Source organism: Hydra vulgaris, chromosome 12 (assembly GCF_038396675.1).
Source record: "Hydra vulgaris chromosome 12, alternate assembly HydraT2T_AEP".
Lineage (NCBI taxonomy): Eukaryota > Metazoa > Cnidaria > Hydrozoa > Anthoathecata > Hydridae > Hydra > Hydra vulgaris.
The window spans coordinates 36,841,490-36,868,566 of record NC_088931.1 but is presented as its reverse complement, the minus strand read 5'-3'; the positions used below and the strand labels follow the sequence as shown (position 1 = coordinate 36,868,566).

The 27,077-nt window shown below is 26.9% G+C and overlaps 2 protein-coding genes across 3 annotated transcripts in view; both read left to right on the top strand.

Annotated features, from left to right (window-relative positions):
• LOC101235862 (voltage-dependent calcium channel subunit alpha-2/delta-1) overlaps nucleotides 1-10,171 on the top strand; it is a 63,880-nt gene extending 53,709 nt beyond the window's left edge. For both annotated transcript variants that reach the window (XM_065813125.1, XM_065813126.1), the window contains 2 exons: nucleotides 7,026-7,228; nucleotides 9,049-10,171. In XM_065813125.1, the coding sequence (XP_065669197.1) occupies nucleotides 7,026-7,228; nucleotides 9,049-9,932 (1,087 nt within the window). In that variant the 3' untranslated portion in view covers nucleotides 9,933-10,171. The remainder of the gene's footprint in view (nucleotides 1-7,025; nucleotides 7,229-9,048) is intronic.
• A 9,061-nt stretch (nucleotides 10,172-19,232) lies between these two features.
• The window catches only part of LOC100202640 (protein FAM135A), a 63,120-nt gene continuing 55,275 nt past the window's right edge, over nucleotides 19,233-27,077 (top strand). Inside the window, exons 1-2 of the mRNA XM_065813123.1 lie at nucleotides 19,233-19,754; nucleotides 20,202-20,284. Coding sequence (XP_065669195.1) covers nucleotides 19,678-19,754; nucleotides 20,202-20,284 — 160 coding nt within the window. The 5' untranslated portion in view covers nucleotides 19,233-19,677. The remainder of the gene's footprint in view (nucleotides 19,755-20,201; nucleotides 20,285-27,077) is intronic.

Genomic DNA, 27,077 nt, shown 5'->3' with positions numbered 1-27,077 from the left:
CTCCACCTCAATAAAAGAATCTACGCTTTTAACGTTCCTACATTTTTTTTAGTTTAGTGTCTTTTTTTATAATTTTAATATACGCTTTTTTTAGTACCTTCCACCTCAATAAAAGAACCTGCGCTTTTAACGTACCTACCTTTTTTTTAGTTTAGTGTCTTCTTTCTTTTATAATTGACCCCTGATTACCCCCTCCCCCAAATCGTGTTTACGCCATTTACAGATATAAATATAAGGTACAGGCGCAATGGAGTCTTCATACATCAACTGTGTATTGTTTCAAGTACCTCAAAATAATACTTTTCTACCGCATTGAAATCTAAGTTTTAATCAAAAAAGTTGCAAAAAAAACTTGAGTTTTAAAAATGTTTTAATATGCCGTCTTCGGATTTAATAACGATTTACGCCGTTTATAAGACTTAAAAAAAGTTTCATTTCAAATCAAACCCACTAGCAATCTAATTTAGCTATTTTATAAGAAACAAGAATTATTTGAGATCTTTTTTATGTAAAAAAAAATTAAAAATATATAATAACTACATTGGATTGCTTGTGGGTTTTATTAAACAAAGATTATTTTCTAAACTTATAAATTTAAAAGCTTTTGATCAAATAAAACGTGATGTTACTTTATATAATATAAATGTGAGACGCATTTAAAATACCTATAGATTTTTTGACGTTATGTTGCGTCTTAGTTTACACTTATTAAAAGTGCACTGTTATAATTATAAGTGTCATGGTTTTTTTTTTAATTAATATTTATAAGTTAAGAAAAACCATACTAGTATTTTTTTAAACTTTTAACAATATACAAAAAATTATTTCTAATTTTTTTTTATAACAAATTTGTCACGAAAACAACGTTTCGATTCGCGAAGTTGCAATTAACTATTTGCAAATTTGCGATTTGAATTTTTTAACAAAAAAATATTTTTCTAAAACTTTTTTTAGTTACTTATGTCTTAACAAATGTATCGTTGAATACCATAACTCATAAATGAATTACAGTATTTAACAAATTTGTTGAATTAACAATATTGTAAATGCCCTGAATGCATTTGTCCAGACCATTGTAATAAAAAAACGTATTTAAAAAAAAAACTAACCCACAAGCAATCTAATTCCTTATATATATCTTATTTACTGTAACCCTATTAATTGTAATGTTAGATATTAATTAAAATTAATTTATACGTTAAAATTGCTGTCATTAGGTTAACCTAATTTCAGCATGTTTTCCACCGATTGCACCCTCTAACATCGTGTGCAATTTCTGTCCGCTTTTCTTTATGCTATCTTTCTAACCCGACTTCTTCTATCTTTCATTCTAACATATCTTCGTTCTTCCAAAACTCACTCTACTCTTGGCCGTAGAGCGGTAATGACGCCCCCCTACTAGGGGCTGAACATGTCTCTGCGTGCCATGGTATAGTGGTCTCCGTATGGCAATTAGCTGGAGGAGAATAAACCACCATACCAATTTGCAAATTTAACGCGTCACAATTTTAATTTATTTCACGTTTCCTTACGTCTATCTTGATACTTTTTAGAGTGTAACCAATTAAGACATAATGTAACGTTAAAAAAATCCATTTACGTCACGTAGTTACGTCTCGAATCTATATATAGTAACGTTATGTTACGTCTTATTTGGTTACACTTTATATAGTTAAAAAGAAAACTAATTGAGACGTAACGTTGCGAACTGAGAATTTTTTTTTTTTTCGTGACAAAGTAACCAATTGAGACGAAGCTATTTTACAATAAAAATAAAATAAAAGATGATTTTTAGCAACACGGCAATATAAAACAAACATTTACTGCATTATCAAGTTTATTTACTTAATATTTAATTAAAAGTTAGAGAATGTAACCTTGTTACCAATTGTAACCGATTAAGACATAACATAACTTTAAAATGTTATAGGGGAAACATTTTTATTTAATTGATCCATTTTTAAATATTGCAAACACTATTTATCAAATTTGATTTAAAATAATGAAATAATTTGTTAAAAAAAAGTGAAATAACAAATTCGTAGGAAAAAAAGTAGTAAATAAATAAATGCATAAGAATAAATTTGAACAACATATAACTTACAATAAAATTTATACGTTTTAACTTTTCTTTTGAAAAAATAAATTAAAAAGTTATAAAGTAGAAATAAATAAAAAGTCGGTAAAACTCTCTTATAAACTCTCTTATAAAAACTCTCTTATAAAAATAAAAAAAGATTTTTATTAATTAAGATCAGACATTAGTTAAAATTACTATTCAAAAGCAAAATTGATTAGCACCTGAACCTCTCCATAAAAAAAGTATATTTAAGCATGATTTAAACACTAGGTTGCCAAAGATAAACTTTAAATAAATTGAAAAAGCTTATTTATACGACCTTTTTTCCCGTGAAGTTTGGAAAGTCGGACGAAACTTTGGTTATTGTGCTACTGCATTTTACAATCAACCGCAGCTTCGGCTTTACTCTGATAATATAAAAAAACAATGGAAAATTGCGTAGTTTTAGGGGGTTCTTATTATTTATTTTGTTAGCCTTTAAAAAGATTTAAAATTGTTTTAAATTAGGTTTTTACAGTAATTTAAAAAAAAGATGCTATCGAGTAGGAAACAAATTAATTTTCTTTTTATTCATACATTTTCATTTAACTTTTTACAAAAGCATTTTAGTGACCCTGTTATTAAAAATAATTATTAAATATTTTTCTGCATGATTTTTTTAACCAAAGTTTTCTCGTCTGACTTTCACGGGAAAAAAAAGTCAGACGAAATATCGCCTAATTAAGATGCTAAAAGGACAAGTTATATACATTTTAAGTTGGAACGGTTTTTATATTAGCATTTTTTTAAACTCCGATGAAGGTTTAAGATGTTCAGTTCAAAATATAGCGAATAAATTTATATTCTCACCTGCCAATTAAACAGGGGATCTTAAAAAATAAGAGGGTCCGAAATATTCAATTAGAAAATCTAATAAACAGGGGAATCTTAATAAACGGATATATTAAACATTTTTAAAATTAAAGCAATCTGCCCCAGCTAGCACACTTACGTTGGGCCAATATATGTAAGTACATCGCGAACGTCAGCTGTTTTCTCCAATGCAAATACAACGTTGATCTAATGTCAGTTTATCGTATTTATATTAATAAAAAACTTAATAACAACGTGATTAAAAATAGTTAGCAAAATTACATTTGTCCAGCGTATGTAAATACATCGCAAAAGTTGGTTGTTTTTTCGATCCAATCTCAACATTGATTCAATGTATAGGGATCAACGTTGATCCAATGTGGATCAACGTTGTATTTCACGTTTATTCAACATTGTATTTTATGTTGTGCCAACATAAAATACAATGTTGAATAAACGTGAAACATTACGCAATGGCGATTTAAAATACAACGTTGGACCAACGTTGTTTTTTGTTTGTTGGCGACGTCGCATTTGTAACCAAAGTGATATAAAAGCGATGTTGGACCAACGCAACGCACAACATTGTTCTAACGTTTTATTAACGTATGTGCCCTAGCTGGGGCAGCATCTTAAAACAGGCAAAAAGTTAGAATATATAGGGGAACAGTTGGAGATTACTTTTAACAGAATAATTTTTTTTTTGACGTCAGCATTGTATTTAAAATTAAATAAGAAGTGGCATTTTTTGCAAATGTGAACACAGTAGATAATCTTGTAAAATTGAATTGAAAACCAAGAAGTTGAGTTAGTATTGTACATCCTTGTAAAAGATGCTTTCTTTTTTGTCTACTAAAGCTCTGCCAAAAAAGTATTTTTGCAACTTGGTAAGTCCTTAACACACTCTTGTATTTAACTCCTTAGCTCATGGTGTTCGTAATTAAAGAAACGATATGAGACAGTGTTGCGTCGAAGAAACTATTATTTTAATTGATTCGTTTTACTGAAATAAACTAATAATCTAAGCATAGTTATTAGACAAGAGTTTATACTCCCAAACCATAACTAGAGTTTATACTCTCAAACCACAACCAGTAGCTTTTACTCTAGAGTTCCCAATAAACATTTTGGACAGAAAAAAAAAATGATTAACATCATACTTAAATTTCCTACATTCCAAGTTGTATATTCTCAAAATATTCCATTGATATCGAAAGAAAACTTCTTTTGGTAAGAGTGAAGTTGAATAATGGATTTGCGGTGAAGTAAAATCCTGAGAGAATACTGATAGTTTTGAAAACTCTTTTTATTTGTTAAATATCTTTCTACTACAAATGACTGTGCTGAAAGAAATATCTAGCAAAACTATCTGAAGCCTTCTACGAAAGCAGATCAGAAACAAAATATAAATTCATATTATGTTTGTATTTACTTTTGTTTTATATTTGTATTATATTTTGTTTGTATTTACTTTTTTGTATGATTTTTTTGATAGGCTTTAAAGTCTATTTAAAAAAATCATATAAAATAGTTACGAGCAAAAGTACCAAAATGTCATCTATTAAAAGATTAAATTTTATAACCGTTTTACGTTTAATTTAATAAAAATAAGTTCTTAACATTGTGATTTATTTTCTGCCTAGAAGATTTTGTGTTTCATTATTGCCTGAAATTGCATTATTGCATAACTACCTGAAATTTGTAGGTTGTGATTTAATAATGTATTTTAATTTACTTAAATAAATATATTTATTCAAAAAAAATCTTTTTGACGACTTTTCTAAAATATTTATTAAAAATTTGCAGGCCTACCCCAAGTGTGAAAATAATGAGTTATTTCAATGAGTCGTTCCAGAATATTCCAATTTGTTACCTTAATAAGTTTAGGTTTGTCGATAGGTTTTTTTTATACTTTTTATTCTGTTATTTGCATCATGAAACTTATGAGCTGTTGATGAATTAAGAGCAAGATAGCAAATTAAATACATTATCAACTCAGCACTCTCATACTTGGGGTTGAAGCTGCAAGTGTTTTGGGGTATTTTTGTTTACTGGTTTCTATCACCGCAATTTTTTGTAAAGATTCTTAACCCAAGCTAGCACACATACGTTGATAAAACATTATTGTGCGTTGCGTTGACCCTTCTCATTGACCTTAAGAAATGCGGTCAGGTATTGCGCTAGATGAAGGATGTGCAAGTCATGATAATAAATTAGGTTACCTAATCAATGTATTAGTAAAAACGTAAAAACTAATTTAAATAAGTATTAATATTTTTTTTTTTTTTTTTTATTACAAAATAATAAATATTTACAATTTTTTTAATAACATTAACTAAGGTTTTTAAGTTTTTACAATATATGGTTTTACAAGCTTTCGTAATTATATACATAATCTGTTTTGTATATTTTATTATATAATTTTTGTATTTTTTTGTGTTTTTTGATTTTATATTTTATATTTTATTTTTGTTTTTTGATTTTATATTTTTTTGTATTTTTTGATTTTTAGCTGTTGTGCGGAAAGAAATCGAAAGTTTAGATTAAGTTAAAAAAAGGAGAAATTTTAAAATAGGTTAAGGAAAGGTTCATAAGGTAAAATGAATGATTTAAATGCAATAAAACTTAAAAAAGAATTACAGGACTTTTACATAAACATTACGTTACGAACACTATAGATAATAAACTTATGTGTTAAAATTATATTTCATAAAATAAGGGCTGGCAGTGATTTGCTAATCATATATAATAATAATCTTGTTGTATAACATAAAAAATTGCAAGAGGGAAGGAAATCTTTACTAAACATACAACGAGCCGTTGTTTTATTTTAGCTCATATGTTTAGTTTCAGACCTCCATTCTCCACTTGACAGAAAATATTTTTAATACAAATTTATTCACAAAAAATGTTAAAGGTTAAAAAAGTATTAATATTACTCTAGTATTATTAGTATCATATTGTTGTTTATTTCTCTCCTCCGGCGTCTGCCTTGTAGAGATTATTAGTATTAATTTATATAAGTATTAATATTACTTTAGATTATTATGACAATTATAACAAGCATCTGATAAATCAAGCATTATTCATGCTTGTTTTGCTTGTGGCTTGATATTTTGTTATATAAGAAAGAGAAAAATTTAGTAAAATATATTTCCATATAACCAACTGAAATATTTAAATGAAAAATAATTCTTAAAAATTATTCAAATATATATGTATATCTGCTTTATCTCGATACAAACACAACGTTGATCCACTGTATATAATCCAGCGTTATTACAATATATATGGAGCAATGTTTATCCAATGTATATAATCCAACGTTAATCCATACACATTGGATTAAAGTTGGGTTATAAACATTGGATTAACGTTAATCCATATAGATTGGATTACTATGGTGTTATACACATTTGGTCAACGTTGATTCATATACATTGAATCAACGTTGATCCCTATACATTAGATCAACGTTGGTTTTAGATCGGATAAACAACCAACTTTTGTGATGTTTTTACATACGTTGGACTAATGTAATTTTTCTAACTATTTTTAATCGCGTCGCTATTCAGGTTTTTATTAATATAAATACGATAAAACTAACATTGGATCAACGTTGTTATTGCATTGGAGAAAACAGCAACGTTCGCGATGTATTTACATACGTTGACTCAACTTAAGTGTGCTAGCTGGGAACGTACTGAAATTTGGAGTTTTCACTACGTCTGAAAGTCTCAGATCAGAAGCATTAAAAAATCCTGCGTCCACTCTTGCTAAATAAAGCTAACCTGAATAACTCTAGTTTTAAAAATCAAAATATTTACTACATTTTGATATTTACTTTTGTTTTTCTAATTAATGGATATTTTATATTTATAATCCAAACCTAAAAAAAACGATTGTTAGTAAATAAATTAACTTAAAGACATATATAGTAATCATTTTAAAAGATAATCAATATTAAAAAAAACATAATTGGTATAGAATATAAATGAAAAGTTTCGAACGATTTTTTAAGAGTTTATGAAGATTTTGATAATAACTTATTTAGCAGACTTCTAAACAAATAAATTCCACAAGTATTTTTTAGCTATTTTTTTATCAACTCTACTGATCTTTCTCTTCAACGTGACTTGTTGCGAGTTTCTATTTTTGAGGAAGCTGTTGCTTTGCCTAAAGCTACTATTATTTTGTCTACCCCAACTCGAGAAGTTTTTAACGATGAAATTGTTTACATCAAAGTTAAAGCTTCTTCTTGGATAGATAAGGTTGAAGGGCGAGTATTGATGGCAGGTTTGTTTATTCTTTTTTTAGAAATTAGTAAAATTTTTTATTTATATTAATAATAATAATAACATAATAATAATGCATAAATTTTTGAATTTTTATCATATAAACTTTATAAATAAGAAAAAAGTACATAAGCGATAATATCATAGCGAACATTTACGAATTTAGTTGGTCAAAAACTTCGACATTTTTTATAATAATTTTTGAAACTTTTGAACAGTAGAACAACTGCTGGAAAAGAAAAGAATGGTGACATTAAAAAAACTTTTAAGACATGAAACACTTTCATGATAATTAAAAAAAAGAACAGAAAAGGTTATTATCTGATTCATTAAAAAAGCTTGCATGTCAGATTTTTGTCTGAAAACGTGTCGTCTGGTTGCACATTATTTACAAATTTTGTCTATTCTAATTGCGTGAACCGCTCATAAAATACCATAAGACCTATAATAAGCTTGTCAGATTAAAGCTTCTGTGTGAAAGGCACAATAAGCTTGTCAAAAAGAGTCTACGTATTTTATCTATCAAACTTATTAATATAACTATAAACTTATATCAAATTATCAGTCAGACTACACATTTTATCTGCCAGACTACACATTATATCTGTAAGATTACACATTTTATCTGTCAGACTACTCATTTTATTTGTAAAAGATTTTATTTAATTAATGTATTTATCAAACTACACATTTTATTTTTTAGATTACATAATTTATAATGTGGACCGTACAATAAGTTATTATTATTATGTAAATTACTTATTCTTATGTAAATACTTATTTTTATGTAAGTTACTTATTCTTATGTACATTACTTATTCTTATAAAATACCATAAGACCTGTCTGTGTGAAAGGCACAATATGCTTGTCTTCTAGTAGACAGAATAAATGAGTTGAAGATTTTGCAGGATAATGGTGAAAGGGATATAGAAGACGTTTTAAAATGGGTTGCTTGTAATCTTTGTAAGTCAAAGATTTTCAATAATCTAGAATGTGATACGTGTCATTACATTTATCCAGAGATTAAGACTTAATTGGAAATAAATACGTGGTGGTGGTTATCGAAACCGTTGTTGAAAGAAAAGGAATACTGCCAATGATATTGTTAAATACAAGTTTGTTCGTACGGAGCAAGTGAATACTACGGTAACAGAACTTTAACTTTTATTTTGTGACGAATTTAAAGATTTCTGGAAACATTTTTTCAAAAGACGGACACCGTACCAAGTTCATAGAGACCTGTGTAGGCCTAAAATGTTTACATATTCTGAATATGTAGGACATATTAATTTCTGATCTTGCAGGTAAATATCATTAAAAGTGTCAATATCAAAGGCTCGAATATTCAAGTTTCCCTTCATAATGGAGTTTTATTCTCGGCCTAAAATACCATATATCATTTTACACAATTTCAAATTCTCAAAGGCATGCTCCTCCAGCTATATGAGGTCACCTATCATAAACTTTAAAATATATTCAAAAACTTTTTCAGAAAATTTATTTTATTTAATTTTAGTCACATGGACAAGAAAAGACAGACAAAATTATATATTTGTATTTCTAAATATTAAAAATTAAATAATTTGGACAGAAAAAAATGACTTCAAGAAATTTGCTTTTGTACCTGAATTATAAACTGACCTCTGTGTGTGTGTGTGTGTGTGTGTGTGTGTGTGTGTGTGTGTGTGTGTGTGTGTCTGTGTGTGTGGTGTGTGTGTATGTGTGTTTGTGTGTGTGTGTGGTGTGTGGTGTGTGTGAGTGTGTGTGTATTATAAAAAGATTTTTTTATTAAGAAAAACACAATTTTTATTTATTTTTAGTTACCGGAACCGATATGAATTCAGAATTGTTAAAGGAAATAATGTTCAACGTCACTGATTCACTTGGACTTAAATGCCTAAGTAACAATACATTAACGTGCGCCCTCATTGATCAAAACGGCTACATTGTTGCAAGTAATCAAGGAAATAGAGCAGTAGGGCAATTTTTTGGTGTATATCATGCACAACTTATGGAGTTTTTTTCAAAATCGGATGTTGGAGTTTTCCGTCAAATAGCTATTGATGACGTCCAAGCTATCTGTAAAGAACCGAAAAACTCTAACTCAGATTCTAATTATTTGCTATCTCCTGCGAAAACTTTATTGCGAATATTTGTGTGGTTTATTAGTTTGTTTTGGAACTTTTTAGTTCAAACTTTTATGCTTGTAGCATTTTTGCTGAATCAGAGCGAAGTTTTTCTACAATATACCAAAAAGAATAACGTGATGAACATCACTTGCACAGAACAAGTATCTTTTTATCTATTTCAGAACGATAAACGAGAAGAACTTTATAAAAAAGAAGATGAAAGTAAGAAACAGAATAAAAGAAATCCTTCTACTCTACGCATTTTGTGTGCAAATGGTAAATATCAGTATTTCGAATTAGTAGATGTACCAAATACTAATCTTATATTTATTATCGTTAACTCACCTGACGCAAACAGCTGCTTTAAACAACCAACGAGTCTTCGAAAGCAAATACCTCCAGATAAAGACTTTTGCAATCAGGAGGAAGCTTATAGGCTGTTTCCTGGAGTTTGTTATAATCAGAGTACTTTAACTGAGGAGTTGCCCGAGTTTTGTGGAGCTGGTGAGCTTCTTCAACCATCAATTGTAATGTTTCAAATAATATTTTTATGTTTTTATTACAATTTAAGTTGACGAGATTAGAGGAATTAAAACATTCGAATAGAATTATCTATAATGTTATTAAAATATTTGGGAACTAGAGATTTAACATTTTTTCCATAGCATTAAGAGTCTACATATTTTATCTATCAAACTTAGCATATTATCAGTAAGACTACACATTTTATTTGCCAGACTACACATTATATATAATTAATGTATTTATCAAACTACACATTTTTTTTTTTAGAATACATAATTTGTAATGTGGACCGTGCAATTAGTTATTATTAGCATATAAATTACTTATTCTTATGTAAATTACTTATTCTAATTTAAATTACTAGGACCCTGAGAATCACCTTTATCGAATCCAAATCGAATCAGGCGTTGATTTACAAATTGAGTCGAATCTCAAGTCAAATCATCATTTTGAGGATATCTATGTTTTAGATAAACTTAGATTTCCTCAAAATGCTTATTGAAATCGCGATTCAATTCGATTTGCGAATCAAGAGCTGCTTCGAATCGTGATTCGATTCATAACTAAAAATAGTGATTCGCAGGGCCCTATAAATTACTTACTCTTATGTAAATTACTTATTCTTATGTACATTACTTATTCTTGTGTAAATTTAACACACTTTAATGGCTAAAAAAATTCCCTATAAGTTGAACATTTTTCGAAAATTCAAAATTTATAATATAATAAAAATTTATTTTAAGATAATTTTATAGGAAATATCAAATCTAAGATGGAATTAAATAAGTACATGTCCTAATAAAAAAAACCCAGTGAACTTCCCGTGAAAAAATGTTCTAAAACCAAGCAAACTTCCAGTGATCTTATCCAGCGAACTTCCAGTGAAGTTGTTCCAAAACCCAGTGAACTTACAGTAAACTTTTCCAGCGAACTTTCATGTATGCATATAAAAATGGAAGTTTAGTAAATTCGCTTTAGCGATATTTTTTATCGAAAGTTGTAGTTTTCTTTTATAAAAAGTTTATAAATTTTAAGCAATTTGATTAAAACAATTATAAATAATAAATGCAATGAAGACAAACTAAACAGAGAAAGATAAAAAATTTTAATATAATAATAATTTTAAATATCTAGTTTTATAAATACAAATTCAAAGTAAACTCAGAAACACAATACTATTAACAATAAAAATTTCTCAAGAAACTAAAATGTTAATTTACTGATATTAGACGATAATAAATTCGGTTATGAAAAGTTAATTCAAAGAAGTTGTTGTTTTTTGTAAGAAAAACAATAAGAAAATAAAAACTGTAACAGGAGAATTAAAATGAGTACAGTTTCTCTCAAACAAATAATTGTGTGACGACTAAAATAAATATTCTAGAACAATCTTTAAGTCAAATGACAACAGTTTTATCCAAAGATTTCGATTACTTAGTAAAAAGGTTGTGCATTTTAGAAGAACAAAATGATAGAAAAACAAAATCATTAATGATCTAGAAAATGAAATTACTAAATTATGAAGTTTGGTAAATAGCTCAAATAATGGTTGGTTAGTGCTGGTAATACATCGTCTAGTATTGTTGCAGATGTTAAAACTAAATCAACAGAGCGTCTTAATTTGATAAATACGATTTCTCAAGAACCATTCGGCATATCCAGAAAGGTAAAAAACGTAATTATTTTTGGTTTACCGTTGTCATCTAAAACAAATACATGATAAATATGAAGATGATTAAGTAAAATCATCAAAGACTTGAGTCAAAATAATGTTCAAACCAACAGAATCAAAAATAATCTGGTACAAAGGCGCCTCTTACCCACGCGGTGGCCCTGATTGCAACTATCAAACTCAACTATGACCACCAGTCATAGTTGAGTTTGATAGTTGCGATCAGGGCCGCCGCGTGGGTGAGAGGCGCCTTTGAGCCAGATTATTTTTAGCGCCCTTCTTTGAACTGAACCCCAATGTCAAAAACTATGACTTGTTTTGAATTTAATCATTAAAATATTTCCAATGAATTCTTTTATTTTAAAAAATAATTACAGGTTATATAATACGATAATATACAGGTTATATACATACAATATACAATACTAAATCTAAGTAATCAATAAAATTTGCTTGTCTCAAACATATATTAGGAATTAGATTACTTTATAATTATTCACCACTCAAAAATTAAAATACTTTTTACATATTTACTCTTCTAGCTTTAGCAGCTACAAAGTTCTTTATGAGATCGTTAATATCTATGGAATTCAAAGTATCGCTTTCTATAGATATTATGGATAAGTCCGATGATCGTTCTTCTTTCATGGTAGACCGTAAATAGTTTTTAATTAGTTTTAACTTTGGGAAACTTCTTTCTCCAGAAGCAACAGACACAGGTAATGTTAAAAAAATGCGTAATACAATAGTTATATTCGGGAAGATCTCATATAATGCATTTTTATAAATGTAATTTAAAACCTCGTGAGGAGACAAGTTAGATTTTATAAAAAATTGAATGGTTTTTAATTCTTCGTTTAGAGCTATACCATTAATATCTTCATCGTTTAAGTTTGCATCGTCGGTTAATTTTATATGCAAATCTTTGCAGTGTTTCCAGTAAATCCTCATTATCCCATTGTTTTAGTTGGTTGATGTTGTGTATTATTTTAAAATCTTCGTTGTGTTGTTACAATTGTTGAAATCGTTCTGAAATTGACGATATAGTGGTGTCCAGAATCGCGAAGTAGAAATTAATTTTAAAATCATGTTTTGCATCGTTCACTGTATCATCTGATGCTTCGTAATCGAATAACTTCCTTTTTTTCGCTTTCGAGTTTCAGGGAAATCATGCTCAATATCAAGTTCTCTAGCTTTAGCCATTGCAGACGTCATAATTCCTCAAATTTCTCATCAGTTTTAAGACTTTGTTCAAAATTAAATTAAGATTTTCTGTTACTAATTTTAAATCGAATGTGGGCTTTTGCATTATTTTGCTGACAATATTGACAAGATTCAATATATCATACCAAATTGAGACGGATCACAAAAATTTAAAAGAACAATTTTTTGAAATTATATCATTTGCTTGAGCTCTAGAATCCATGTCTTTTCTGTGGTCATTAGTGATCTAATAGAGCTTGATTGATTTCTGACATATACATTTTTAAAGGTTTCAGGGCTTCTATCCGACTTTCCCATCTAGTTGCAGAAGGTGGTTTTAGGGTTAAGTTTTAACGTATTTTTTAATACATCCCACCGTTTCACACTGATTGAAAAATAATTATATAGTTCTTGAATAACACAAAAAAATTTACCGTCTCAAATGAAATTTTAGCTGCATCGTTCACTACTAAATTTAATGAATGAGCAGCGCATGGAACGAAAGAAGCTCGTGAATTTATTTCAAGAATTTTTTGTTGGAGTTTCCCACGCATATTGGCTCCGTTATCGTACGACTGTCCGCGTAAATCTGATATATTAATGTTCATTAATTTCAAATGGTTAATGATGAACTCGAATAAACCTACACCGGTTGTGTTAGTTACACTTTGGAATCCTAAAAAATGCTCTCGCATTTCTGCAACATTTCTAGATTTATTATGATAAACAAATCTTATGAAAATGGTTATCTGTTCAGTATGGCTTATGTCTGGTGTTGTATCAAGAATGATTGAATAATATTTTGAAGAGTGGAGCATTTCTAAAATCTTTTTCTTAATAGCATCACTTATAATGCTAATTATTTCGTTTTGAATCTGATCACCAAAATAATGAATGATATTCTTTTTCTCAGACGTTTGAACTCGATGTAAATGTTCAGACATAATTGGATCGAATTTAGCTATGGTTTCTATTAATTTCAAAAAGTTTCCATTGTCGTTTGGAAAAATATTTTTAGATGAACTTCTAAATGCCAAGCATTGTCTTGATAAATACTGTATTATATGAATAATTCGTTCCACGACCGATTGCCAACATTTTTTTTCGGTTTCGTAGAGTCGTTGTTGCATTGCATCAATTGTACAATTTTTTTTAGTGACATTCTTAATTCGCTATATTTTGAACTGTTTTTTATGTGCCCAACACTAGTTTCGTGAACTTTTAATATGTGGCTTAAGTAAGTTGTGAAGTATTGTCAAACATTAATTTGCAAAAGTAACAAAATACGGAATTATGAGTTTTCGAATAAAGCAAATAACTCCTGCAAATTTTTCCCCGTTCGATAATAATAATTATCATAAAATTTACGTCCAGACTCATTTTTTGGGAAGTCTTTCATAATTAATTGCTTAGGATCATTTTCTATTAAACAATCTTTTAACTTTATATTAATTTGTGTTGGGCAAGTCGCCGGATCTTTAAAATCAATTTTTTCGGAACCAGAATTGACTTTATAAATTTCTTTGTTTATGGAGACATCAGAAGAAGAACTTGGTGTTTCGGGATTCAGGTCTTGATTTTCTTCCGCTGCAGTCGTAATAGGATTAACAGTTTTAAAGTTAAAATCAATGTATTTGGAATCGGAATCGATTTTATTACTTTCTTTCGATTCGTTTTCTATTGTAGAGCTTGTGGATACACCAGAAGAACTTTGTGTTTCGAGATTCAGGACTTGATTTTCTTCTTGATTTGCGTCGTAGTAGGATTAATAGTTTTAATAGTGAGTTTATCTAAAGAACCAGATAGCTTTTGTCGAGCCTCTTCTCGCTTAAGTCGATATTTCTTATTTTGCCTGCCTGATAATTTTGATTTTTTTTCGATTCCAGACATCTAAGGATTTTAAGTTAAATTTTATTATACATTAATGTTTTAAATTCATTTATATTTTGTGCCATAAAAAATTCTATATACGAATTTAAAACACTGGTAAAAAAATTTGTTCTCAAGTATAATAGAAAATACAATATTGGGTTTTATAAATCAGAAAATATTCGTTTTTTGTAATTGTCAAATATTTAACAATATTTCTTATTTAAGAGAAAAATTTCACGCGTTTATTCTTTTGTGACAATAATTTAATATTGTAAATTATACTTACGTTGAAATTTTATAATGAATGCCTGATGAAAATTAATAAATATTTGTTTTACACAGAAGACAAATGCAGTCCCAGGACAAAAGGTTCTATAGAGTTTCTATAGAATTTCTATAAATTTTTGAAACATATGGCCTATAGAAATTCTATAGAGTTCTATAGAATCTCTATAGAATGTTTATTAATTTCTATAGAAATTGCTATAAAACTTTTTTTTCTATAGAAAAAAAGAAGAAAAAAAAGTTCTATAGGAATTTCTATAGAAATCAACAGAGATTCTATCGAAGTTCTATAGAATTCTATAGAATTTCTATAGGCCATATATTTCAAAAGTTTATAGAAATTCTAAAGAACTTTTTTTCCTGGGGTGGTGGTCTTGACTAGACGTAAACATCATAAATGAACATATATGTTACATTTTACGCAAACGTCGCACATGAGCATATGTGTGTATATGTGAAATGCTGAGTGCCGCGGTGACGCCTTTATCGAACGAAGTTGAGCGATCTACACCGATCGCATCGCACGAAGTCACGAGCGCGCTTTCATAGCGTAGTAGAATAAGGTATACGTTGCGCCCGCGTTTCCAGTATCTTTCTAATAAATCCATTTATGTCATTTTTTATTTTATATCATTTAATTTTTTTATATTAAATTTTAATTTTTTTTATTTAGTGAGGTGGCGCCGAGTGAAAGAGGCGCCTGATGGCGCCTTTTTCACTCGACGCCCTTGTGCGGGGCACAATATGAACGACCGTACGCGGCGGCCCTGGTTGCGATACACGCAATCTAATTTTAAAGAGTGCAAGAAAACTAAGGGGAAGTATTGATTTTTAAAACATATTTATAAATCCAGACTTGACAGATGCACAGAAAATCTTACAACAGCGAGGAATAAGTACAACAATAAAAATAGTAGCAATAATGATCCACATTTTTATTATGGTATTAGATCCAATAAAGTTGTTAAGTTAAAAAAGACTTAACAACAATCACTAAATACAAACACATCTTCCACCTTTAAATAAATAGATCGTGTATTTCCCTTTATTGAATTTAACCAATGCTTTTGATTTTTTATTGGAAAGTGATAATCAAAGTATATTAAATCAAAATGCTATAGAAGTCAATGTTATAAATGTAAATAATATCGAGCGTTCAGATATCCAATTACAAAAATATCAATATGATTCAATAAAATCTTGGTACACAACTGCTCAATTATAAATGGTTCCTATTTAAATCACTTATTCAAAATGATAATCCTGATATTATTTTTGTAACATAAACATGGTATAATCATTCAAATATGATAACAACACTACAGACGTTAACATATTTGAGGGGTTATACATCATTTAGGAAAGATTGGTCTGTAGAAAAACGTGGTGGAGGCGTAGCAATATATATAAAAAATCATCTATCATGTTCTGAAGTTTTCATAGCTGGTCTATCCAACCTAATCAAACAAATTTGGCGTGAACTAATTATTGGTGATGAAAAGATTTATTAGGATGCGCTTATCGTTCTCCATATAACTTAATCGAATCAAATCATATCAATTAATTGATGAAGTTAGCAACAAGCTGTATTACAAAAATAAAAATTTATTCAAGCATACTTGTGTTTTAGAACTTTGATTATCCAGTAATAACATGGGGTTACAATGGTATAGTATCAATACCAGAACCTGATCATTCAATGCTCATACTTTAGTAGATATATTTTTAGACTTGGAAATATATCAAACTGTGCTAAAACCAACATTTCAGTTTAGTGAAAGTATTTTAACAAGTGTTCTATATTTAATTATGTCTGACCCAACGGGCAAGCGTCGTCCGTAAGACGTCTCCTGGACTAATAAAAGAATTTTGGATAGTTGTACATCTGTATGTAAAAAATATATGCTAGTCATTAACACAAGTCAATATAAACAAAATTTATAATGGTGTAAAAATACTTTATGGAAGCTTAATAGAAATTCTTGTCGGAAATTTGAACCACAAATGCAGCAGTATAAGTTATTTAAAAAAGAAGCTGAAAAACAAATAAAATTATCAAAAACGTATTATGTAATATAATTAATAAAAAATTTCAGGTGCAAACCAAAACAATTTTACTAGTACGTTAAACAACATGAATCAGTTTATGGCTATATTAGGAGAATAAATAATCAAGACGGTGAGTCATTAACTAACGGGTTTGATATTGCCAATCAATTAAACAATTAATTTAACTCAGTATTTTCATAACAAGAAAACAAAAAATTACCAAATTTTCCTATTCAAACAGATAAAGATTGTCCGATACTAACCTTTAATAAATCAACCGTATATCAACAATTATTAAAATTAGATCCCTACAAGATTATTGGTGCAAATAATGGACATGGATACTAGGGTAGGCCAAGAATAAAATTTTTCGAAAATTAAATTTGTCTGCAAAGAAACACGTTTCTTTACACAAGAATTTAAATTATATAAAAACATTATTAAGTGCTGCCGAATTTGATTTGATTATTTTCATTTTAAACCTAAAATACGTCAAAATGAAATTTTGTAGGAGAGACTTTCCACTTAGTGGAACAGTAATAATTTTTATTTCTATAAAAATAATTGTTTAAAACAATATTTTTTCATTAAAATATGTAACTATCTTCTAATGCAGGATATTTTATAAAAAAGTGTTATTAAAGCAGTTATTTGTGCTGCGCTAAATTAGCAAATAACCGCTTCTTATTTACATTGCCAACAAATTTTCGACCACGTTAAAAACATCGTTTCGTACAGCTTCATCCTAAAGAATAGAAATATTTCAATCATTAAAAACATTATATCAATCTTTTTTTTAATGTTTTGTTTTTGTTGATTTTTTTTCTAAATTATTAATTAATTTTCTGGTATACTTTTGTAAGTATTTGACCAAGCTTTAATGTAAATAATAAATTATCTCTCCCACCTATTCCTCCAGTTTTAACTCCACATTTGAGAGCTGCAAACAAGCTGCATCTTAATATGGTCTGGTTTTTTTAATATAATTTTTCCTATTTGGAGAACTGATATAAAAAATATCATCAATTATTTTTTTGAAATCTTGAACAAGTAAATCTTTCTTTGAAGATTTTTTACATTTAGACTTTGCAAATTTTCTCCATTTATCATGAAGGTTTAGAATACTTTCAACAATGTATTTTTCCTGCTTGGAAGGAATATCAGCTTTATACCAAAATACTTGAACAGTTTTTATTGTTTATTTAGCAGCTAACTTTAATTTTGAAATATTGCTTTTAATATTTAATTCTTTTTTATATTTGGAAAAAACTTGAAATGTTGAATTGTTCATCATTTTTAAGTGACACCTTAACAAACAAAAGCAAAAATTCAATTAAAGCACATTTTATATATATATATATATATATATATATATATATATATATATATATATATATATATATATATATATATATATATATATATATATATATATTATATATACATATATATATATATTATATTTATATGTATATATATAATATATATATATATATATATATACATATATATATATTATATATACATATATATATATATATTATATTTATATACATATATATATATATTATATATATATATATATATATATATATATATATATATATATATATATATATATATATATATATATATATATATATATATATATATATATATATATATATATAAAGTGTGTAATACACCAATTGAAATTTGAAAAAATTTAAAAAACATATAAACCCAAAAAATTTGTAGACATTGCGAGTAGTAGGCAGAGAACTGGTATTAATATCTTCAAGCAGGTATCCAACTAACCAATATTCATGTGATGATTGATGATTTGTTAATGTAAAACAACAGTATTAGAAAAAAAGAGCAGTTATTAGTTTCTATAATTGTACATGCTTTTAATTTAAATTTCTTTTAAAAATATACATGATAATAGGAGCGCCTAATTGCTGCAATGCCCCAGGCGTCATTAAAGCTTTCTGCGGCCCTGAATAGGGCACCGAGGTTTATTGTACCAAAAACTGCTGTTTTTTGTAAACAAATGCCTTAAGGTGTGACATGATGTAATGAAAATTAATTTGTAAATTTTTTTTAAAATTGAGACATTACAAAACTAGTACAAATTTATATAAGTTTTAATGACTTAAAATTATAAAAAACGCGTTACCATTAAAACGATTAAAAACGCATTAACGTGCAACCACGAATCGCTGAAACGTAATAATAGTGCGTGCCCGATAACTACGGTTACTTTAAACAAAAACTTTAAAAAATTGATGTGCTTACAAATAAGATTTACGTCAATAAAAAAGAAATGTGCAACTCTATTATTAAAAATAAGTTTAAGGTTACAATTATCATTACGATAATTTTATTATATTAATATATGGGAATTAATTAATAAATTACTAATAACCAAAATATAGTGTTACATTGTGGCTATGCTTATCTGTAGATAACTTAATAATGATAGAATGTGTTACCGCAAAAGTCAACAAACTTATTTATTAAAAATTTTATTTAGAGTATGCTCATAATTTAAAAAGGTTTCGAAAATTATTTAAATATTCAGGAACTTAACTACTCAGCTTAAAAATATTTTTTTGCATGTTTAATTATTCTTGAACAATATGATACGCGTAGTGAAGAAAACATGATATAAGTAGTGATGAAGTTAATGGTAAAATTGGAAAAACAAATTTATACCATTCATTATACTAAAAATGTCAGACTTGCAAGTCACTCAAGAGGTTGTCGTGGAATTGGAAAATTTTTACAATGTTGATCTTTTTCAACGCGGGTGAGTTATTATAACTACGACATTGTTAATGTAATTAAATTTAATTATTCCTGGTAGCTGCATTTAAAAAAAAAAAGCGACCATCTTTTGTGAGAAATCTTAAAATTGATTTAGTTTATATATATATATATATATATATATATATATATGTATATATATATATATATATATATATATATATATATATATATATATATATATATATATATATATATATATATATATATATATATATATATATATATAATATTGAATTATTATATATATTTTCACTATTAATGTAACCTCGTTTTAATGGTTAAAATATATAATGATTTTTATTTAATTATAAAGAAATAGTTAGAACTACTGTGTGAGAAGTCTATTTTTATACAATTTTTTTCTTAATTCTATTTATTTATTTAAAAAATTGTTTTTAATAATTTTTAAATAATATAATTTTTTAAGATATTATCAGGTTAGATGTTTGGTCCAGTCACCACCTAAATTGTTTTCAATTATAACTTGTCAATTAGCAAATGATATAAAAGGTAAATTTAAGTTTTAACACTACTTATAATTTCAGTAAATTTTAATATGTTAGTATAATAAAACAAATGTTTGTTTTAAATTTTTCAAAAATTAGTGCATCTTCCAAATGACTTTTTGTAGCAAGCATAATTTTATTTTTTCAAAAAAGTTTTTATATTTTGTGTCTGATCTGTAGGATTACCTAATAAGTTAATTTGATAATTGATTTTATATATAAAATTTAAACATAAAACATTAGTTCAATTATAGTCCTTCAAATATTTTTGTGAATATGTGATCTTCCTGAATAAAAAGTATAGAGTATGTTCTTTTAATAATCTATTTCTTTCAGCTAAAAATAAGTTAATCGTAATTTAAAAAGTTACTTAAATATACAAGATTTTTAAATGTATCGAAGATGTAAGTTATTTTGACTGTGTTTGTAATAGTTCACAATATTATTGCCATTGTACTTCTTCTATTTCAGCATTTTCAAACACATAGTTTCTACCGGAGCTAGAGCAAGCTTTTGGAACAGATAGTTTTTTCAATATGTTGGTGTTGGGAATAAAACAGTAGTTGTCTCTTTCAGGGCAGTTAAAACAGATTGATGGACCTTTTGGGTGAAAAAACTTGACTTTAGCATCAACTTCTAGGTTGGTTTCAGTTACAATGCTGATCCACCACTTATCATCATAGACTACAGCTACATAACCTCCTTAAGTTACAAGTACCAAGTTGAAATATATCTTAAGTACCAAGTTGAAATATGTCTTAAGATTGTGGATTATTGTATAATTAGTTTATAGTTCTACATAAATCACTTTAGTCATAAAACAATTTAACAGAATCTTCTATTTATTTGTGTAAGACTTTACTTTTATACAATGAAGAGATAGCTAACAATCCTTTTTTATTAAAAATTTGTCTAGTCATCTTTGCTTGGTATTCTGTAACTGCAAAATAATTTTGTAATTCTAATATCGACCAACTTGGAGGTACCAGTGTTAGAAGTTGAACAATAGTCCTTTTGTCAGAACATATAATTTTTTCTTTTATCAAGCTCATAATTTCATCAAAGTTTTCAGCCTTCTTTTTCATGTTATTTGTTTCATAACACAGTTTTGAGGGAATATTGACTTTCAGTTTTTCTGAGAGTATATGTTTTGATGACTTTAAATGAAATTTAGAGGAGATATATTAAAATTTTTGAGTTCTTTATTGAACTCTTTTCTTTTTGATTTGAATGATGATATTAGAAAATCCTTATCTTGTTCACCCTGACTTTGCTTTTCTTCTTTAAGATCTTTTCTTTTGCTTACAAGGTTTGCAAAGTTTCTTCCTAGGAGCAATATTCAAACTACTTCTCATCATAACTTGTGACTTATTTATTATAATTACTCTAAGATTTTGCATGCATCTGATATCATTAAGCCAATAGAACACATTTTATAATAAATTACTTAGTATGAATGTGTTTCCTAAAAAAAAAAATTCTTTTTTCCGACTTAATTTTCAGTATAAAAAAAAAAAGAAAATTTTAATTTTGAAGTAATTCAAACTTTTTCAGAATCCTACTGTTGTATATTTTTTTACACTGATAGATATTGTTAATTTTCTTTATAGATATATTTATATATATACAATCATATATATATATATATATATATATATATATATATATATATATATATATATATATATATATATATATATATATATATATATATATATATATATATATGTATATATATATATATATATATATATATATATATATATATATATATATATATATATATATATATATATATATATATATATATATTTACAAATTCGGCCTAAATCCAGCTCCGGCAAAAAGTTTTGAAATCTGGCCACATTTTAGCCGGATTTCTGAATTTTGGTCAGTTATTTATTACATCTTTTTTGCTTTTATTTATACAAATCAATGTTCTTTGTAATTCTATATTCTATGTACTCCATGTTTGTAAAGGTATTTACATTTCTTTACAATTCCTTTTCCCCTTTGAAGTTATCGATTCCATTCATTGCGACAATTAAAATTGGTAACTTCAGAGCAAAAAAAATTTGAAATTCGAAAAAATTAGTCGTTGAAATATTTCTGAAAGATTTAAATTTATAAAAATACATACTTAATTAAAAATTAAATTATTTAAAGTATTTAATTGATAAAACTACCTTAATAACATAATATAATATTTTCTTTGATAATTTAAATAAAATTTATTTATTTTAAACAATCTTTAGAAGTAATTTGTTACTTTATTTTCGCTTATTAATCAAATCATTCGCGCTTATTCAAAATATCAAATTTTTAAAGTTGTTTATTTCAAACATAATTAAGAATATAATATAAATAATTTTCTAATGTTTAGCTATATTTATGTTGAGATATTACATTCAACTACTTTGCAAAAATTGTATAGTCATTCATAAGATTTGTTTTAACTTTTTTTAACTAGATGGCAGGCAAAGGAAAAAATGATAAAAGCAGTCCAGTTTAGGAATTCTTCAAATTAAACTGTAGCACTGTCAAATGCTAAGCCTGGTGCAACTGCGGCAACCAGTAAAGCCATGGTTCAGTACACAATTCCAGAACAAGTTGCACGCATGAAAATATGGGATATCAACAACAGCTCATCAATTAGAATTCATCGTGCCATTGCTAAGATGATTATAACTGGAATATGGAACCAATTCAGGTTGTTGAGAAGACAGGCTTCGTTGAACTGATGAGAGTTTTAGAGAGGCGGTACACTGTTCCATCACAGAAATATTTTTCAGAGCGATTAGTTCCTGAAATAAACGATGAAGTGTGTGCTCAACTATTGGTAATACTAGATCCAGCAACTTCTCCATTTCTGTCATTTACCACTGGTACATGAACATATGGCAATACTGTGCAATTATTCATTAATTTAACTGCCCACTGGCTAACAGAGCACTTTGAAAACATGAGCTTTGTGTTGGATTATAAGCCATTCATTGGACATCATACTGCCCCTGCACTGATGACTGCCTTTCAGCAGATGCTTGACAAATGGAACATTGATGTTGGACTCTGTCATGTCGTACTTCGCGATAATGCGGCAAACATATCAAAATGTTTCCGTGATGCCAACATAGATAGCCTTGGGTGTTTTGCACATACTATTCAGTTATGTGTACATGATGGCTTGCTCAACCAGCGGGCAGTATCAGATATAATAAGTATTGCTAAAAAATTAGTTAGTCAATTTAGGCATTCTTTGTCTGCGACTGGTCGGTTCAAGGAGCTGCAGGCTGAACTTTGTTTACCAGACCACCAGCTGAATGAAACAGCACATATATCACTGGTTATCCCTATTGTAACAGCTCTGCGGAACCTGTTGATCCACAATTTAAAACTAAATTCTTTTCATCACAGGAACACTGACAGCTGCAAAGGCAGCGGTTCTAAGTTTAAAGTTACAGTGCAGAGGGTATCGATGCAAGATGAAAGTCAATCTGAGCATGCTAAGCAGCAGATTAACAAAGTTTAAGAAGTTCCAGCAAAAAAAATCCAGCTGGATAATTCTTCTACATCATCATCATTACTCTGGCAATGTATTGATGATCGTTTATCAATTATTTTGTTCTGTTATATTGTTCTGTTATATTGTTTTATTTATATTGTTTGAAAATTTTTCCTTCTTTTTTAATAAAAAAAATGAAGTTTAACAGAAAAAAGTTGTCACTTGGTATTGAAAATGGTCATCATTGTTTACCATTTCAAACATTGTTTGATTTACAGGATTTCAGCTCCTGTAATTTGCTTTCGTAATCCGGCTCCGGTTCCGGCCGGATTTGTCAATTTAAATCCGGCTCTGGCCAGATTTGGAAAAATTGAATCTGGTACAGCCCTAATATATGTATATATATATATATATATATATATATATATATATATATATATATATATATATATATATATATATATATATATATATATATATATATATATATGAATATATACAATAGTCTCTCGCTTAATTGCGCAAATTGAAATTGCGCAATTAACTAGGAGTGCGCAAATATGAAAATAATAAGAAAAAATTTAGCAAACTAAATTATTAACTATATAAACAAATCTTTATTAAGAAATATATTATGCATGACGGAAAAAGTCATGAATTGTAGGCTGATATGCATTCTGCAGTTTTTTACGTTTAATTTTCATAATTAATGACCATATGTATATATATATATATATATATATATATATATATATATATATATATATATATATATATATATATATATATATATATATATATATATATATATATATGTATATATATACATATATATATATATATATATATATATATATATATATATATATATATATATATATATATATATATATATATATATATATATATGTATATACATATATACATATATATATATATATACATATATATATATATATACATATATATACATATATATATATATATATATATATAAATATATATATATATATACATATATATATATATATATATATATATATATAGATATATATATATATATACATATATATATATATATATATATTTATATATATATATATATATATATATATATATATATATATATAAATATATATTAAATTTTTAATTTGTTAAAATTCAAATAAAATTTTACCAATAAATGTTGTTCTATAACTGAACTTTTTATAAACTAATTTTTATAAACCTTTACAAACTAAAGTAGTTGTAAAAATTTTAAAAACAAATGCACTTCAATATCACACCTAGTTGGTTTTTATATAATAACAAAACAGGATGTTTTTTTCAGTTGTTAAGATCAAATTACTAAGCTATCATATAATTAAGACTTCTTTAAGTATAATAAAATTGTTTCGTTTTTTTTTTTTAATGAGTCTATACTAAATTTAATATTTTACAGAATTCTATTGGCAAGTTTTTTAAAATAATTTCTTGAAAAATTGATATATCTTAAAAATTAAAGTTCCATATGTTTAAGTTGTTTTTCCAGTTAGATTTTTTGTGCCTAGTAAGATTTTAAGCAGCTGAAAAAATAAAAAGCATGAAAAATTTTTTTTTGATGAGGGTGTTTGAGATACTGGGTCCCAAAGTTGGTTTATAGAAACTAGTTGTTTTATTAACTATTAAGCAGGTTCCTTTTATATTTCAGCGTTTTAAGTACATTTATTAAATTCAACATCAAAAAAGCATTATATATGTTTAATTTCATATTTTTGCCATTATTTCTTATTTTTTTAAGGAAAATGTTTTTTTAGAATGTTATGAAAACCGAGTCATTTTGGGAAACCAGGTCAATATTAAAGTTGCAGTATCTTGTCAACTGCTCAACATTTTTAGCTGAAATTCTATGTGTTAACTTTTTTTTTTAAGATGCAACAGCCAAAGAAGTTTTTAAAAAATTTGAGGACTCATGGTTCAAAATTTCTTAAATTTTGGGTGATTTGGTTACCTAGGAGCACTCTACCATTACACCAACACAACCATACCACTATTCATTTTCATTAGATATTTAATTCAATTAAACAATGTAGTTTTAAATAAGTCATTAAATTAATAACTTTGTTTTTTAGCCTGTCAATATCTTTAAATCTGTGCTACTACAAACTTGAATGCATTTTTTATTTCAAAAGTACCAAATATTGAATTTTTTTGTAGAATTGAGTCCTAGTGAAGTCCTTTGAGTCAAAACTGATTGATTTACATTGCACACAAAAAATTGGATTTCTAAAACCTTGTGGTATAAAAAGTAAAAGGAATCTTTAAAGGTCTCTTTTTCAGAAATATCTTTTTAGGAGAAGATGATGAGTACATTTGCACTCTTCCATTGGGAAATTTAAATGACAAAAAATATTTACGTAAAATTTTATATAAATGTTTAAGTCAAATGTTTTAATGCTTTAGGAAGCTTATAAACATTTACATTTTGTACTCTAGATATTTACAAAACATTGTTTATTTTATTTTGCATTGTGTATGTGCAAAGCTATTTTCGGTTTTGGTTAAGCAACTCTTGATTACTTTTTTAATTTTTAAGATATTATTTAAGCGAAAATCATTATTATCATTTAAGATAAAAGAAGTAATTATAAGGTGTTATAAAAAAATATAGACTTGAAAGGTACAGACTTTAGTGGCCACCTTCTATTAGCAATAAAGAATGTGTATACTTGGTCGAAAATGGACTGTTTTGTGATTCAGGAACAAAGTGTCCGCAAGATGAGAATTCTAAAAAGCGGCATATCTCTGTGGGATTTTTTTTAGGAAGTTATGAAATGGTGAATGCAGGCCTCATTTTAAATAAAAATGACTTAGCACATTAGCTTGTCATAAAATTATCTTTTTTTTAACTTTATTTATGAACGACTTTTTTAAACTACCACAATAAAATAAATTACCGCAAAACAAATTCAATTTACTAATTAAGAAAAACAAATCTAGAAGTGTTATTTTGTAAATGTACTTATTGTGAAATGTCTATTTTGTTTTAATTTTTTTTTTTTTTCAATATTAAATAATTAAATTTAATATTACATTTTTCATTATCATTTAACATAGATTAATTTCATTCTTTTCTTGACATTGGTATAAATGAATTAAGATATGTTAATTTTTTTTATTATTAGTTTTTAAAATTGCGGTTTTGCAAATAATAATGATTTTTTACTTCTAAAAAGTTATTAACAAGCAAAAAACTTTTTGAAAAAAGAAGTTACTCTAGTTAATTTAACTTTACGAGCGCTTTTTATTGTGACAA